Source organism: Neopsephotus bourkii, unplaced genomic scaffold (genome assembly GCF_033783945.1).
Source record: "Neopsephotus bourkii isolate Nb327-2 ecotype Australia unplaced genomic scaffold, CSIRO-AGI_Nbou_v1 NB_1508, whole genome shotgun sequence".
NCBI lineage: Eukaryota > Metazoa > Chordata > Aves > Psittaciformes > Psittacidae > Neopsephotus > Neopsephotus bourkii.
The window spans coordinates 3433295-3451355 of NW_026901984.1; the positions used below are offsets into that span (position 1 = coordinate 3433295).

Sequence of the window (18061 nt, forward strand, 5' to 3'; positions counted from 1 at the left end):
TAGCTGAACAAGTATAACAATTAAGCACATTTCGTATTGTACCTAGGTTTTTGTAAATTAGAAATAGGTGAAGTATCCAGAGCACTGAGAAGAATTCTCAGGCTAAAAACTACCTTTGAGCTGCTTGCATTTTGACTACAGTCAGACTAGTTACTAATTTTTTTGTGTTTTCACAATGACTCTGAAGATGTGGAAAATCCTGCAAGTTTCTTTCATTTTGAGAAACAGGGATAAGACACTGGCACACTGAAATACCCAGGTGGCCCATATTAGTCTTACCTTAGTTTTTGTTTTGTTTTCTGTCCAGCTGTTGTGAATTGACGGTTTGTAGGTAGGCAACACTGCAGCATAGTTTCTATTAGAATTTTTTTCCAACCCCTGCTAATACATGGATGCAGTGACTTTATGAATCCTAATAGATCATCACTGTTAAGGACTTTGTTTAGTTTCGGGACTGTTTTGCACATCAGCGTGAAAGGTGTGGTGATATAATGTTCTTAAAATTGTGAAGGTCAGATGGGATTCAAACATGATTAAAGAAATGCAGAAATACAGGTATTTTATTTGTAATAGTTGGAAGTTTCATTTTCTTTCTGAGGGCTTGTGAAGTAACCTATTACTGCAATATAAGCATTACAAAAGAACTGTTTGGTTTTTTTTCTTTGTACCCATATATATTGTAGATTATTTCTTTATACTTCATTATTTTATTTGCATAAATTACGTTGCTGATTTGCTCTGAGAGTGTGAAACCCTACCATTTGGTTAGGGGAGAACGCAGTGGTCTGTTCCAATACCAGATCGGATGCTGTGCTGTTAACCATGAAAAGGCATGATTGTTGTGCTTTAGAGATGTGTCTGTGATTTCTTTGTTTTTTTAAATAGGTTATGGAGCTATCTTTACCCCGTATCTGAGATTTCTTAAGTATCTCCTTTTATGTAAGGCTTGCTGTTCCGGAGTAAAGTAAAGTAAAGAGTTCCTTTAACTGAAAGCAAGTTAACTGAACTACAAATGTCCTTGTCTGAGGTGGGCATTAGGTTTGGGCAGATTGCACCATGTAGCAGGTAAATGGTTCTTTATTTAAGCAGAAAGGTGTGTGGTCAATATAATTAGGGTCTTAGGTTTGATCAGATGGGACAGCCATTTCTAGGCCTGGTTAATTACTTACCTAGTGCCAAGGATGGCTCTTCAGGGAAGGAAGGGAGGGGTAACAAGCACACCCTAAATTGCAGGAATTGAGCAAATTGACTAGGAATTAGAGAGATAAGGCCCATACTGCCTATAGTTGAAGCAAATAAGGTTTGCAAAGTAGTCTTCTATGAAGTTGTTCAACATGACACTTGAAATTTATCAGATTTTCAGTTTGAAGACCTGAAGAACAATTTCATTAACAATCTGGCATCTAGTGAATTTTAACTGTCTGTGTAAGCACAGGGGCTCTTGCCCCATGGGAGACTTACCATTCTATCAGCACTGTGAAGGGCTGTGAAGAATCATCTTCATGTTGGCCTGTTCAAACCCTGAGTTTGAACATGAACCATCAAGACAACAGAAGGGAAGAAAGCCTTTAAGAAAGCAGACCCACCTTCAGATGGGATAAATTCCTTTGCTCTGTGCTTCATGCTGCCTTAATTCCTTTGCAAGAGTTTCATCAGTCTTGGGTTTTCAGACACTACCTAGTCATAAGGGTGCATATGCTTAAATGTAATTTAAGTTAATCTGGTTTTGGTTGCTGAGTATCTATTCTAAAAGAGAACTTAAATGTATGGAAACAGTGGTTCTTGCAACGTAGGTAGCTTCTACTCTTCTCTCCTCCCTCCCCTGGCCAGATGTGTTGCTGCAGTGCCAGATCCCAAAGTCCACCAGGTCATCATCTCAAGCACTGAACCTTCCAAGGTTAGTGCAGGGGCACCATTAGCCTGTGCTGGGACAGACTGTCCAAGCCAGTTTACAGAACGTCTCTCGTCCACTTGGTGCAAGGGTGCTGTCAAAACCTGACTCCCAAAGCCAGCATTCTTGGAAGCAGCTGGCCTGCAGTGCTGCTATAACTAGAGCACTAGTAGATTTGATGCCAAGTAGAACAGACGAGCTACCTTGTATTTCACAGGTCTGAGCGTGTGGAGGGCAGTGGGTTGAAGAGGATCAAATATCCTGTACCTTCTTTCTGTGTGTTACAGCTTACTCGAACGAACATGCTAAAGATTTTTATTTTCAGTGCAAGCTGAAAGAAAACAGTTTTGAACATGCTTGTCAGAATGGATGGGTGTGTTAGCAGCTCTGTGACATGCTGAAATCTTCCATAGCACCTGGGTACAAATATTCTCATTATGTTTCTTTTCATCCTTCTGATGAGGAAGGAATGTAGTCTGATCTTGTGCTTCATAAACTTGGACAAAACATAGAAGGTGACCCTGGTAAGGGTTCTTGAATAGGCAAAAGATTTTGTGAGCAGCAACACATCATTCTGGGTTGCATTACTCCCTTTGATTGTGTGAGCACCATCCAGTTATAGTAGTTAACACGTATGGATTGCTAAATTCATTAGAGCCTTGCTGGGCTTTTTACTCAGTTTAAGTAGCATATGAGGCCATCAATAACAGAATGACAGAAAATCTCACTGAAACCCTCTTAAAAAAGAAGAGGAATATGACCTATTACTTTAGTCTGCTTTGTATTTTCTCAGGGTAACAAAACTTCAATTTCTCAATTCAGTTGCTATTGGTAAATACAACTCTCACAGAAAACAGATTTCTCAGCGACTTTATTGGTTTTGGTTAATAGTGACTCCACCAAAGAGCTTGGAACATGCAGTAAAATAGGGTTTTGGTAGCTTTGTCAATGTCAGTCCTTGCAAGTGAAAGTGACTTTGGAGGTAAGGCTAACTTAACTGTTAAGTACAAGCTAAGATGCATTATCAATATCTATGGGCACCAGCAGAAGAAACAGAATTTTCATGTGAGTGTGATTTTCTGCTGTGAAGAATTTCCTCATACAAACTTCATTCACTTAGTGCTCTTTTGTTAAGGGACCTAGTTTATGTTTTAGAAAAAAGAAGCAAAAAGACACTTTATCAGGAAGTGCTTCATTTTTGTACAGTCTTTCTAGCTGAAGACAGCTCTAAGAAGTGGTTGCTTTCACCACGAACCTTCTGCATTTGTTTCTTTTCTGTATTTCGAGACTTTATTTTAGCTATAAACTATGTAAACTGTCTCTAACAGCCACAGTGGTTTTAGTCTCATTAAAAATAGAACAAAGCTTTTAGCATTTCTAAGCCTGTCACTTGGATTCCCTCCTTGCTAGCTGATTAAAAGACAGCAACCATGATGAATTGAATTTTCTTCTACCATAATAAATGGCAGTCTGATCCAGAGAGTGCACACACTGTGGAATATACTATCCATTTTCCCTGTGCAGGGTACTGGGAGACAGCAAAATTCTTGCAGAAGTGGTTAGTGTCTACTAAGAGAGGACTGCATCTAGTGAGAGAAATTTAATTTGACGTAGTTCTTGCCAAATTCTGGGTTCAGCAGTGTTTAAAACCCTGCTAATGCCAGTTTTGTAAAGACCAGCCTAGAGAAGCTGAATCTGTAATTCTAGCGTGTATGCTTGCTGTACAAGTGCATTGCTGAAGCTGTCAGCTAGCTTGGTATGCTCACTCCTGCCTTGCTGGAGAAAAGCCTTTTATGAATAAACCAGATACTATTGGAGGTTGCTAATCATGGGCTAGCTCTTGCTGGATTAGATTTATCTATTTATATTTATTGGGGTGCACTTTTTTCCAAAAGCAGGGGTAAAGGGGGATGGGAGAAGGTGGCTAGTAGGTAACAGTAGGTTTTGGTGTGAAACAGTACTGCCCTGGTAGTTGCAATGCAGGTAACAGTAAGTCCTGTAACTGGTAATGCCCCTTAAAATAAATCTGAAACACCTCCAGAAAAATAACTTTCTGGCTCAGCTATAGCCATAGATTGTATAACTGTATCTGTCCATGCATTTAGGAAAGCTGTTTTTCTCAGTGTAGGAGAAGAAACACTTCACTGACTTGAGGCACACACACTACAGGGTCTTGGTGTTGACAGCAGGGTGCAAGCCCCCACTTTTTTGCTGTATTGAAGGACTTTCTGGTCAGTGGGAGACTGAAACCCAGGCGGGGGTCGGGAGAGAAGTTCCTGCAAGGTCAGACTGGCAAGCCTTTCTGCCTTCGCCTGTATCATGGGATGTAATATAATTCCTATGATTCGTTTAACAAATTCCCTGCCACTGCAGAGACACAGACCACAGACGCAGATCTGTCTTGTCTGGCACTCTCATTTTCCTTCTCTCTTTGCTAGTTCCTGGTATGTTGTATTTCTTGTAGCTATTGTATATGTGGTCTGGTGGGCTGGCAAGTCTGCTGAGGGTGGTGTGAGTGTAAGGATGGCAGCAGGTCTGTGCACCCTGCCAGGTTTATTGTATGTTGTCAGTGATTGCAGCACTGAGGATCGGAGGTGCTGCAGTGTGTCAGGAGGAATGTGCTGCTGCCTTTGCTACTCCCATAATCCCAAGATGGGCTTGTTTGTTCCTGGTCTCTAGGGTTATCGCTCTCTGTCTTGACAGCCAGTACTGTAAAATCAGGAGGATTCATGCACTTAGTGGCTTTGCTACTTAAGGAGAGAGCGCCTGACTTTTGACAAAGCTAAGTGGCTTTATTTTAAGCCCTTGTTTGTACAAGCTCTCTTAGCAATGGGGATGTTAAAATTCTGAGTTCACGGTTACTCTGTTGACTTACTGAGCCTTTCACTTGGCTCTTACCTAGTTAAATGACTGTAGTTAAGAGGCAGGAAACCTAGTTACAGGTCTATAATTATATAACATGTGGGTAGTCTAAGAATGCTTTAAAGTTGCTTGGGGTTTGGGGTTTTTTTGTTTGTTTGGGGTTTTTTGGTGTTTTTTTTGTTTGTTTTTTGTTTTGGTTTGGGGATTTTCGGTGTTTTTTTTTGTTTGTTTTGTGTGCTTTTGTTGTTTGTTTTTTGTTTGTTTGTTTCGCCCAAGTGTACAAAGCCCATATTTTCTTTATTTCTGTGACATTTTAATGGCTTTGGCAGAAGACAGTAAAAAACATCAACTGTTTATGAGTAAACTTGACATGGTCTGCAAAGCACTGACTTTGGACAAACCCAGGAGCCTTGCTCTTTCCTCACGACCTGTGCGTGGGACAAATTTCCTCAAGCTCTGGGGGGTCAGCAGGCTGAAAATACATTGTACCAAACTGCTATCTGGTGGCAGACTGTGCTGCTGTATTTAGCCGCTAAGAAGCCCAGTGACTTAAATCTTCTAAGCAAGGAGCATCCTATGCGTTGCTAATTGATCTTAACTGTGGAATTTGGATTAGAGCTTGAACCTTGTTCTGGATCTGTCAGGTGGATTTCTTCCTGTGATAGCCTGCGTGTTTGCCTTCATGGGCTAAGAGTAACATTGGATGACAGAAAAGAAACTGCAGATGGACATGGATACCAGTAAGTTATAGGGAAGTTTACTTCAATGAATAGCTTGCAGTTCAGCACTTGGCATAGTTAAATCTTCTTCTTGTGTGTGTTACCTTAGATGCTTTAAGTAAATCAAAGCTGCCAGTCATGGTATAAAGAAGCGTAGCTTAGAAAACAGTGCAGAAAGTTACTTTACATAAATGCAATGTCTTTTGTTTGGGAAGTGAAGAATCATTCAAGGCAGTCCGCAGAAGAAATGCTGCCTAATCTGTTCATTGCCTAAGGAGACTCCAGAAGCATGTTAAAAATGGCAGTACTGGGTCAGATAAAGAAATGTACATTTACCTTGGTGTTCCTTGGCTAAGTTGCACATATGAAGAGAGTGGCCCTCGGAGTATCCCTTTCCTGCTTCTAGATCCTGGAGTTGTGTCTGCTCTTGCATAGCCCCTGGTGGATACCTCTTCAATGAATTTGAATAATTGGGGAGGGGGGGGGGGAAATGTTGTTGTTTTTTTTAATAACTCAGACTTGAACACTTTGCAGTAGTTTCCTCAGTCTGTGCTAGCAGAAGGTACTTCATGTTGCATTACTCAAGTTGCCTCAACAGAGAAAAGCTAAGGTGGCTCAAGTAATGACTTGGCTAATTTTAAGGTTTTAAGACACCTACCTTAGTGTATTGCCAGGTAGACAGCGAGCTCCTGGTGCAGCAGGAGTGCCTGTGTGCAAGCCAAGGTGTATCTGACTTGATAGTCCCCTGAACCACAGTGGGACCCGTCAACACGCCTGACTTGACTTTCTGTTGTGCTGGACAGTGTACAAACATCAGAAGTATGTCATGATCTTAATTTGTCACTGTGGGACTGCTGGCATGAGTATGCGTGACTCTTGCTCAATTGAACCTTTTGTTCAGGGGCACGGCTGTGTGGGTTTGCAGACAGCTACAGTAAATCCAAAACCAGGGACTGTTGTCTCCGTGGTCTGGACGTCCTCGGTCTGGCCATGCTCCCAGGAGCTTCCGAGAAGCCGTGCTGCCAGTCGTAGCCTTTCTTCATCTTGTAAACTTCCAGTGACTGCTGAAGTTGGAAAAAGTTGAAGCCTTCAGTTAAAGGGGATTTCCAGACATCTTGAGAAAGCTACCCTGTCTCTGCTCATGTCAGACCCCTTTCTTCACAAAGGGGGAAAAGTACAGATGGTACTTTATAATTTGTACCTTCAAATCTGCTTCCTCCCTTCTCTGAACCCCATTTACCTGTAAGATTATCCTGAATGAGTGGATAACCTTTGCTGAAGGAACCAGGATGAGAGAACAGAGTAGTAGCAACATGCTGGTTGGTCTAGTAATGGTGTCTCGTCCTGGTAAGTACTCTTCTGGGCTAAGCTGCAGGTGGGAAGAGTAGCACTTAGAGCTGAAGAAGTCATTAAAGAGCACATGCACAGACAGTAGGGCTGCTAGAGTACATGGTTGTCTGATTCTCTGATTAAAAGGCCAGATTTAATGTTTTCTTTGATAACTGAAATGCTTATCATGCTAGCACAAACAGCAGCAAACATTGTATGTCGTAGTTGAAGGAGCGCAACTTGAAAGGCTTGGTTATAGATTGAAAAATAAATCCAGATTGTCCTGGTTACTGATACAGAGATAACACTGTCTATGAATGGACTTTGGCTCTTAACATGATGCAAGCATTTTGCATCGTGCAGTAGAGGTTTGCAAAAGGACACTGGAATATAACCTGTAATGATGGTGTGTTTGGATATGACAGGTTAATGCTTTAAAGAACTCTAAAAAATAAACCCTGCTTCAGATCCTTATAGCACTGTTGCTAGTCGCTCGATGAAATCATCCTTGGTCACAGATGCTGACTGACAAGAGAGAAGAGTACATGCAAACAAGTCAGCGAGGGCTAATGCTCAGCTACCTTCTAAAAATACTACAATAGCTGGATGGTACAGTGAGTTAAGTAACATGCTTTAATTTCATATTGAGAGCATTTATTGGAAGGGGAGGGAGAGCTGGGGATTAAAACATAGAGCAAACACACGACTTCCTGGGAGCCCAGTTTCAGCAGTGGCAGGGGGGAAGGTGATGGGTCCAAGCAGGTGACTACCCTGCTGAGGGCCTCAGTCCGAGCTGGAGCCTAACAAGGAGCCTGCTGGCACAGAGCAATTATACACCTTTTTAAACCTTTCTTCTCTTACCGTTGTTGCAGTGGCTGTCTGATCAATGCTGCACCTGGCCTAGTGCCAGTGTTTGGGCACAACAGATACAAACAGATTCTGGAGGGTCATGTGAAACTACCCTGAGCCCTTTAAATCACACCGCCCTTACCTTTTCTCCTCTGCTGCCCACATTGCTTTAGCAGGTGTGGCTTTGTTTATGCATGTCTGTTGCTTTACTTCAGCACTAGGGTTTTGCTGGCCCTTGGTGTCCGGAGGAAACCTTTGGCTCCCCGCTTTGATCGGGCTGCAGGAGAGTTCTCTGAACTTTCTGGGGAGGGGATTGCACCTAATGAAGGAGGTAGGGGTGTCAGCTTTGTAAAGGCAGCACTGGCAGTCATTGTCATGGAAACCTCTGCTGCTGAGAACTTTGAAACATCTTGCCATGGCTTTGCCTTAAGCTTTGTGAAAAAGTTCTCTGGAATCACTTTACATCTATACCAACATCTTCTAGTACAGCTGCAAGGTGATTCCATTGAGGGTCTATCCTATTTTCCTGCAAATGATTGGCAGTTGCTAGTTCTTATATATATATAAAAAATAATCTGTTTTAATTGAAAAGTTACAGGCTTGCAGCCAACTGTAAGCCTGAAATAAGGTCTTTGTATGTTACTGCTGTGGGAAACCCAAAGTTAAGAAGATGCAGCTCGACCTCATCTCACCTCTGTTACTACATATTACTGGGTCCGGAGAAAGGCAACAAAGCTGGTGAAGAGCCTAAGTGTGATGAGGAACAGCTGAGGGAACTGGGGTCGTTTAGTGTGGAGAGCAGAAGGCTCAAGAGGAACATTATTGCTCCCTACAACTACATGAAAGGAGGTTGTAGTGAGGTGGCGGTCGGTCTCTGCTCTGAAGTAACAAGCGATAGAACAAGAGATAATGGCCTGAAGCTGCACCAGGAGAGGTTTAGATTGGATATTGGGAGCAATTTCTTCACAGAGAGGGTGATCAGGCATTGGAACAGGCTGCCCAGGGAAGTGGTGGAATCACTCTCCCTGGAAGTGTTCACAAACCGTGTAGATGTGGCCTTCAGTGACATGGTTTAGTGGTGGTCTTGGCAGTCCTGGGATAACAGTTAGACTTGATGATCTTAAAGGTCGTCTATAACCCAGTTGATTCTATGATTCTACTGCATGAATCTTGCCTTCCGGTAAGGACTTTTATGTGTTGGAACAACTGAAAACATGTTTAGGTGTGCAGCAACTAATTTATAGCTGGTTTTCTTGTTCCACCTTTTGTTTCTCTTGGGATGCTCTGCTGCTCTTCCCAGCCAAGAGGGAATATGCAATGGCACACATGCATAGGAACGTCTGGACTTTCTTCCTCAGGAAGTGGAACTAATGCTGCTAAACTGCATCTGTAGGGTTTTAGCTATCCAATAAAAATACTTGATGTTGAATGCATAGGGGGAAACACAAGGAAAAGCTCTGTACTAGGAGGAAGGAGGTTCTGCTGTGTTCTCCATGCCTGCGATGCTCACCTCTCAGTCTTTGTAGGGGGGATAAGTCAGCTTCAGTTTTAAGTTTTTACTGAAACTTCTCCTAGATAAGCATCTCCTCCTCCTTGTTGTCCTTGGAGCCTTTGGCAAAATTACATGAGAAGCAGACTCTTAATTTTCTGTGTGCTTTCCACAGTTGCCTTCTTGTGCTGTGAGTCCCAAATTTCCTGCCTGAAATTTAAAATTGAGACGTTGTGGGCCAGGTCAGTGCTGACTGTGTGGTGTCCCAGGGAAAATGAGATACATCCAGTGAAAACGAGTAGTGCTCCAAAAGCAGTAATAATGTTAAGATGTCATACCCTGCGGTTGCAAGGGATTTGACAGACAGGAGCTCAGGAGTTCCTTGTTTCCTAATACATGTTCGGTTAGCTGCAGTGAAAGAGCTAACAAACACTGGCATGTTTCAATAAAGTAAGAACAAATATGGTTGTGCTGGTAGATGGTCTGGTTGGGTTTGGTTGTTTGAGTTTGTTTCCTAAGAAGGAAATACAGAAACTCGTGAGATTAGATGTGGCTCGTGAAACAACAGCTATGTCGTGAAAATCAGTGGCAAGGATGTAAAGAACTGTAAGGGGAGGTGGCCAGTATGGAGGCAGGAGTCTGAGTGGTTCCAGTTTTATCTGGCATGTAGATGAATGCCATATGTGTCTTATCATATATTGTTTACTTGTAAAAACCTCCTTTAGTCATACTGCCATTGACAGTTCTTGTCTTATAAACGCCTGTGGGCTCCTGTTGGTGAAGGCACACGAGAGGTGCTTGAGTACTTGAATCAAAGCTCAAGTATTTGCTGTTTGAGACAGTCTCTCCGAGAAGAGATAATGTAATGTGTTTCATATCCTGTGTAACTGTATACAGTTCTCAACCCCAAACACTACATCCATTATGTTTTTGAGCATCAGTTTATATTCTGTAAACTAGTAATGTTGGGCTGAAAGCTTACAATTGCACGTAGTGAAATTGCCACTCACTGTGTGTATGTTATTGCTCTGCCATAATTATAGCGTCATTTGCTGTGAAGTGATTCTTATGTTTTAACATAAATGTGGGTCATGCCACTGTGTCATTCCACACTTTGTGCACAGCAGGAATATGTATAAAATCACGTATATCATCACTACAGCAGTTTATGTTTCGTGGTATATCCGTGCAGTCAACTTTGTGCACTTGCTTCTTTTTTTCCATACCCAATTTTAACCGGTATATGCAAAAGTATATCAACTTTGTAAAATTATACCTGCTCTGAACCTCCTTCTCATACTTCTGAAACACAATGAGATTTATCTTGCTTTTCTTATTTTTTGTTTATATTTCAATGTCCCTGCTTTCCCTTGGTTGTCTTCTTTGGCAAGGTCTGTGAGAAACTGTGGTATTTTAGACTTTGCCAAATTAAGTCTGTTAAAACTTTTTGAAACCTAATCTTGTATGGAAAAAAAGGAAAATAAAAAAAACAGGTTGGCATCCAGAGCCATGGATGTTTGTCTAAACTGAACTTCTGATTCCTCTTGAGGTTTAGTAGTTCACTACTGGATCTGTTTCAGTCCAGTTAATTAGTTACAACCCCCTAAACCACAGACTTGGAATTAAAGAAAACAAAGCCCCAAGCTTCCACATAGTTTGATGCAAGAAGAAACTTCAGTTAAACTGAGAAGTGCATTTACATTGCTGTTTCCCAGTTTGCAGTGCAAACTGGTGTACAGATGAGACAACAGCATATCATTGATTCTGGATTCATGCCACATATCTTAATGTGACAGTCTATTGTCTCCCTATAATCTTTTCCCCCTTTCTTCTCTGATATTGGTTTCTCCTTTCAGAGGTATGGCAGGGATTATTTTCTTTTTTGTGTGAGTGGTTTGGCTCTGGGCAGTGTGGTTTACAGGGAGTACAGAATGCCTGGTTTTGATAAGACTTTCTGCTCTTCTGTTTTTAGGACAATGTAGATCAGACTTCAGCTCATGGTCGGCGGGATCTGGTGGAACCAGGGTTCCAAGAACCATCTAACCGCATCTCCCTGAATCACCAAGGTGAGAAACAGCGGGTGGCAATCCAGGATCCTTGTGGGAATGCAGAGATGGTTTTGCCTCCATGTTGCCATTTCTCCATGTAATTTAAAAAAAAAAAAAAAGGAGGGGAGCTGAAGAAATAATTTTTTGTCACAACTGCCCTTTGAGCTATGGATGGAGATGGTGAAGAACCTTTGGTGCATCTCAAGCCCTGTAGCCCAGACTGTTTCTGGGAGTGGGGAGGAGTGAAGTCCTGAAATTTAATTCAACATTTGTGATGTTAAAGTTGCATAAAAAAAAAAATATCTTTGGCTGCCATAAGAAGGGTGTAGGGCTCTGGCTCAACTTCAGCTGTAGGAATCTGTCTTTGCATAACAGCTCATTTGGGGAAAGAAAGTCCTGAACTAGACATGGTAATGCTGGTGCAGTAGTTTAGCTTCTGTAATTCAGCAGGACCATACAAAATGTGAAAGTGAAAACAAATCTTAAAAGTCTTTCTTTGACCATTTCTGTCAGTTCAGATGCTTAAAGAAGACAGTTATTATTATAGCAGGGACTTTTTTTTTTTTTTTTGCTTTGAAATTATTAGTAATAGAGAGTGCCATCTTAATCAGTGAATCCCTTACCTTCAGGGTTCCCCGTGGCTTAATTTGGAGCAGCTCCTTGAAGGTCATCTTCAAATGTTGGTTCTTCAGTGCAGCAACGAATAGTAATGCAGTCAGCACAGGGCTGTTGAAACAAAAAAGGTCATGAACGTATCACTTAAAATATTTGCCAAATATGACATTCTTAACTTTTCCTTTAAAAAACAGCTTCTTTTGTTTGCCAAAGGCAGCAAGACTGGAATTTCATGACTTGCAGATCCCCAAGACTATTTAAGTTTGACAAGTCCCAGAACATAATAGGGAATGTATTTTAATTTACTTCCCTCACCATGCCCCAAGTCTTCAGTTTGTTAAAGCTTTGCTTTCAATTGAAAATAGAAAGTAACAGGTTGCCATGTTATCCAGTCTAAAACTTCTGCAAGCACAGGCAGTATGTTGTGTCATGCTTGCATGGATACAGTGGAGTTTTTATAAATTTTGTTTTTCATTCTCTTTAGAATGATACTGTTAATTTCACCTACCTTGGGATGCACAAATCTTGGAGCAGATCTATATAGGTGACTTTTTCTGAGGCTATTTGTATATATTGCTGTCATGGTTTAAGCCCAGCCGTAAATCAGAACCATGCAGTCGCTCTCTCACTCCCCCCCTTCCCCTCCTGCTCCTGGAGGGATGGGGAGGAGAATCAAAAGAATGTAACTCCCATGTGTTGAGATAAGAACAGTCCAGTAACTAAGGTATAACACAAACCACTGCTGCTACCACCAATAATAATAATGATAAGGGAAATAACAAGGGAAGAGAATACAACCCCTCACCACCTGCTGACCGATATCCCGCCTGACCAAGAGTCATCTAGCCCTTCCAGGTAACTGCCCACAGTTTATATAGTGGGCATGATGTGCTGTGGTATGGAATACCTCTTTGGTCAGTTTGGGTCAGGTGTCCTGTGTCTGCTTCCTCCCGGCTTCCCCTACTTCCTGGCGGAGCATGAGACTCACAAAGTCCTTGGTCAGGCTAAACGTTACTGAGCAGCAACTAAAAACATCAGTGTTATCAGTGCTGTTCCCACGCTGAAAGTCAAAACCACAGCACTGCACCAGCTACTAAGAAGGAGAAAAATGACTGCTACTGCTGAATCCAGGACAATTCCCCTTTAATCAAGGGATTTTTTTTGGGGGACACATCCTGAGTGGTCTGTGTGTTAAAGTATGTGTGAGTGCTGCTTATAAAGTTTGAATATTTATTGAAGAGACAGGTAATGCTGCATTTTGATGGCAGAATGCCAGCTTTGCAGCCTGGCATTTCCCTACTTCCTCTTTAGATGTTTTTTTCCTCTATCAATATTGTAGTACTGCAGACGGATTCATACATTGTCACCTGATTTGTGGCTCTCCCACAAATTTTTGAGACAAAAATCTGTATGTGAAATAGTCCAAGTTAATTTACAAAATAGCTGTCTTTAAAGAGAATGCCTTGCAGGCACTGGCAGTTTGTTGCCTGTTTCTGAAGGAAGACCTAATTAGCGTTTTTTCCCAGTACTTTCTGACGTAAAGATCCCTTTTGCACCCACAAATTGTTTGTGATTTTTTCCTGTATCAGATGAGTGACAGCAATTTCTAAAGTCCAGCATTTCTAAAATCCAGCATTTCTAAAGTCTGATTTTTTTGCTGAGGTAGGTATTTCGTGCATTATTAATCTTGCCTACCCCTGTGACCGTGAAATGTTACGTATGTTAGCAGCGTGAATTAAGAGCTGAAACCGGGATGCCTAGAGGTGGGCTTTAATACTGCATTGGGCTGTAGCACTTCTTTTTGCAGTGTTGAAGGGAGGCAGTGTGCCTTAGAGACATGACACCTGCTGATTTGGTATCTTTTTGAAAATCGAAGGGACCATAAGCATGATGTTGTATCATGTTCTGTGTGTTTGTTCTGTCTAAGTGTGAGCATCTATACTCTTTCACAGCTTATGAAATACGATGTCCAAGAACTTGAAAGTACAAGTGTTTTAAGAGCTGTGACATATTTCAGTAACTGATTTATGAATAGTACATAGAAAAATATAACATGAAGAGCTTCAGAGGGAGTTGTGACATGGTCTGAACTAACTCCCATGCAGTCTTATTAGTCACAGAATAAATAGACTAGATTATTAACATAAAGTGGGGGTTTAAATTCTGTGGCAGCTGTTTGCTTTGCCTTTTTACTCTTACACTAAACTCTGTTACCTATTACTTTCTATTAAAGTTTTACTGGCACTGGCATTGATGAAAAACTTAGAGTAAACCTGTATCAAAAAGCAACTTGCAGGACCACTGCTTGCATTTAATAAATGAATCTGTTTGGTGATACGACTTGATTACATTGATAATAAAGATACTTGCAAGAGGCTGTGGCAAATTTTGCTTCCAGTTACAGTCACCTTGCTGACTTCAGTTTATACCTACTAGCACATCTAAAGCTTTTGTTCTGTGTTTTGCAAAAGAAAGAAAATGGATAGGCTTGCAACAAAACTGGTTTAATACGTATTTATCATGAGCAGAAATTGTGGAAGGGTTAGAGTTGGCTAAAGTATTTCATGTATTAGGTGCTCCCTGTCTTTTTAGTGTACTGTGCCTTAAACTCTGCAGCTGAACTTTGAGCAACCATACCTACTGTGTTATTTTATGTATACGCTTCTTATTCATACCTGACCACATTGCTCAGTCTGTGCAGCAGATTTGCCAGTTTCTGTTGAACATTAACTTATAGCCCTTGGCTTTTCACTGGGAGAGCTTTGGTACAAGCACTTGTGATTCTGAACCTGAACTGCTTTCCAGCCTATAAAAATGGTGATTAGCTTCCTCCCAGGCATCTGAATCCCTTCAACACAAGCTGGAAAAAGAGCATTCAAGTGGAGACTGAGATATCCCTGCCAACTGTCCCTGCGTGAATAAGCTCTTTCTTGTGAAGGGTATTTCAAGTGCATGTTTCCTGCTGAATCACTCTTTTTTTTACACAAGCAGATGCTTTATAACTGTTCAGCTTTTTATTTTAGAAGAATATCTTGTAAAGATTGAGGAGCAGAGAATACCTTTTATAAAGTGAGGGGTCCTCAAAATAGGCAGGTTTCATATGAAACGGATGTAAGAAGTTGAGTGCAGATGGAATAGTATTTTTTCCTAGAAGTAATTCAATAACTGCTTATGTGTAGGTATGTTGATAATCTTGCTTTCTTTAACAAGAAGTATTTTTCTCTAAACCATGAATTAGCATTCTCTTTTCAGTGATTCTGGTACTAAGGGCAAATTTTGTAAAGCTACTAAAAAGAAAGCAGGAACTAGGATTTCTTACCTCTATTCCGCAAAAGGTACTGCATAAATTAAATGTGATAGGAAAGAGCAAGCTTTATTCAGCTGAAGAATACTAGTATCCACTGATGTAAAGGAGTAGATAGACTTCAGCTACCTATAAAAATTACAAAAAGTTAACAACAGCCAGTTTTAGGATTTGGCATTTAATAAACAGCAAGTCAAGGATCTCTCCAGCAGTCCTTCCAGAAGCTGTAGTTAAGCCTCTAGGCTTAGAGAACAAAAATAACATCAGAACTATGTGGCATTTTCTGAAGTGTTAAAGAAGGAGGTGAAGAAACAATCAACAAAATTATTTATTATTTACCATCTTAAAGAACACCAAGAGGAAGTGAGAGCCTCCTCTTCAGGTAGATGCTCTCTTGCACCTTGCTAGTAATTGACACATGAACTTTATATTATAGAGATGGTTAATGTCAGCAGTGGTGGAAACTTCTGTAGCACACTGCCTGGGTCCAGAAGTGCGAGTCTGTGTAAATACAGACAGACTTGAATGAGTATGGGCTTAAATGAAGTATTATGATCCCTAAGATTTAGGCCAGAGAAATAATCTTGTGTAGCACTTTCCTCCACCACTATTATTATTATTATTCTTACTACTTGCTTTTAATATATTTTGTTTTGTATCTGCCCAAGGATAGGCATAGGAGGTTGAGGTGATTTTGTTATTCGTTCTATAGCTAAGGAGGAGTGTGCTTAGTAACAGCTGGTGTCACACTGCAGTTATGGGGTCAGGCTGGGATGAGTCAGTTATTTGGTGTATCAGAACTAACCCATGTTTTGGAAGAATTCAGCTGGTACTGAATTGAAAATGCAGAGTGAAAAACAGATAGTGTTGTTTGTATTGCAGAGACAATACTGCCAGACATTCATGAATTCTCATGCTCTGTATAAATGTTGTTGTCATTGTCCAGCCTTAGGAAAAAACCCACCATTAGTGCCAAAAAGATTTACACTGACTGCCCTTACCCAGTGAGCAGAGCCCCTGCTTCCTGCCTAGCTCATTGCAGTACCTTTGTCTTGTTTTGGAGAAGGCTTCCATTGTATTTGGTGATGAATCTTATTAGCACAGCTATTAGGAGGGCACGCATAATAGTTATGTAGAAGTTTAACTTCCCTCATTATATTAGTTCCCAAACCTTGGGCTGACAGAACTCTGAAGAAAAGCAAAAAGAAAATATAAGAAAAGACAAAGTAGGTTGGTATTTAGTACAGATAATTTAAGAGATTTGCAGCAAGCTACAGGAAGATAAAACAGACAAACTGATTGATTTTAGCAGGAAGACTCTGTATATAATAAGGTTACTAATGGTGATTGAGTGAAATCAGTGAAATGAGAAGAAACAGACCAAAACTGGTTTAAAACATTGCATATTCAGAAGAACATGTTTGCAGGTGACTGGATTTTTTTTTTTTTTAATTGGTGTTATTTTCTTTTCCACATGTCAACTTTTTAGTATCAGTTTTGCAAATGTTAAGTTCTGGACATGTTTAAAACTAAATGCGTTCCTCTAATGCCACCTGATACGAGTAAAAAAAGTTTGAATATCTCATAGTTGACAAGCATGGGATTTTGAGCCTGTTAAATCTCAGGATTCAGTGTGTCCTTTTGGGTAAATTTCTCTGGTGGGTTTCAGTGCAGGGAAGGAACCCTCTGTCTTGGTTCTGTTGGGTGTAATGTGGTTTGCCTTGGGGCCTTTATTCATTGAAGTTTTACAAGTGGAGATGAAGAAAAAATAGAGAATTTTAAAGTAAGCCTGAATAAGAAGTATTACAATATTAAATATTAATCTTCCTTATTTATGTAACTGTCAAAGTAAGCTTAAGTTTTCTTCTGTGGCCTGTGGAAAAATGCTTACTACCAGGTTTGCAATGAACTTATGTTGGGGAGGACATGGTTGTTGAAGCAGAGCGGCTGCACTAAGAGAACAGGTGGGGTTGGGTTCCTTGCTTGAGATAGTCCATGACACACCATACCCATCCCTTGGGGACTGAAGCTGTATGGGTGTATGACATCTGAGAAAGTGGGTTTTTTTTTTCATACTGAAGATAGAAGGATATTGTTCCTCCACCTTCTCTTTCAAGATATGAATCTCCAGTTATCGTGGGGAGGGGTGGGAGGAGATTCACAAGGTGTGATTTAGGGTAGATTAGAAGACTAGGGTGTGATTAGAATCTAGTTTCTCGTTGTTATTGTTCAATTCTTGTCCAAGGCATTAGGAGGGGGAGGCGTAAGCTGGACACCTGGGTGGTGCGATTCTATTGTTTCTTTCCAGATCCTCAGAGCAAGAGAGTTTACGTCCCTCACCTTTTAATGTCTTACTGGAGAGCAAGTTAGGTTAGTACTAGTATAAGCCTAAAGTGATGACTTTAAGAAACTCACCACAAATGAGATAGGGAGAGGGAGATGGAGTGAAATAAACTGTAAAATCAAATGTAGTTTTAAATTCATTTTTGTCCTCAGTACTAAGGGATGTGCCCGGTTGGACGGGGCTTTGAGCAGCCTGGTCTAGCGGAAGATGTCCTTGCCTGTGGCAGGGGGTTGGAACTAGGTGATCTTTAATGTCCCTTCCAACCCAAACCAGTCTGTATTTTCCTAATACCACTGAAGCTGAGCTGCCTGTCAAAAAGAACACATTTTGCTTTGGCTAGGTAATGCAAGAGGTGTAGCATAGGGATGCCCGCTCTTCTTGTCTGGGGGTGTGCACTCTTGGGCATCTTGTAGCAAACTTTGTGTCGCAGCTATCACACCATTGCGGGTGGAATGAAACGGCGCACTTTGGGGGTGGTCAGCAAGGCACTGTTATGTGCACAAGGGCATCACTACCCTTTCCTAGTGGCTGCTCTGTCAGCAGAAGGCAAGTGTGTTTGTTTACTGCTGGCACGCTGCCCCAGAGGTATATCGGCTCAGCGAGGTGATGTC

At 41.1% G+C, this 18061-nt stretch overlaps 1 protein-coding gene across 6 annotated transcripts in view; it reads left to right on the forward strand.

The window, feature by feature from the left end:
• GRB10 (growth factor receptor bound protein 10) overlaps positions 1-18061 on the forward strand; it is a 146271-nt gene that overhangs the window by 51453 nt on the left and 76757 nt on the right. For 4 of the 6 annotated variants that reach the window (XR_009727877.1, XM_061369604.1, XM_061369603.1 and 1 more), the window contains one exon: positions 11112-11205. Coding sequence is in view for 2 of the 6 variants with exons in the window: in XM_061369604.1 (XP_061225588.1) it covers positions 11112-11205 (94 nt within the window). In the remaining 4 variants the exon portion in view is untranslated. Of the gene's footprint in view, positions 1-4316; positions 4336-10793; positions 10998-11111; positions 11206-18061 lie in introns of those variants that run through there. The other 2 variants (XM_061369606.1, XM_061369605.1) reach the window with 2 other exon arrangements.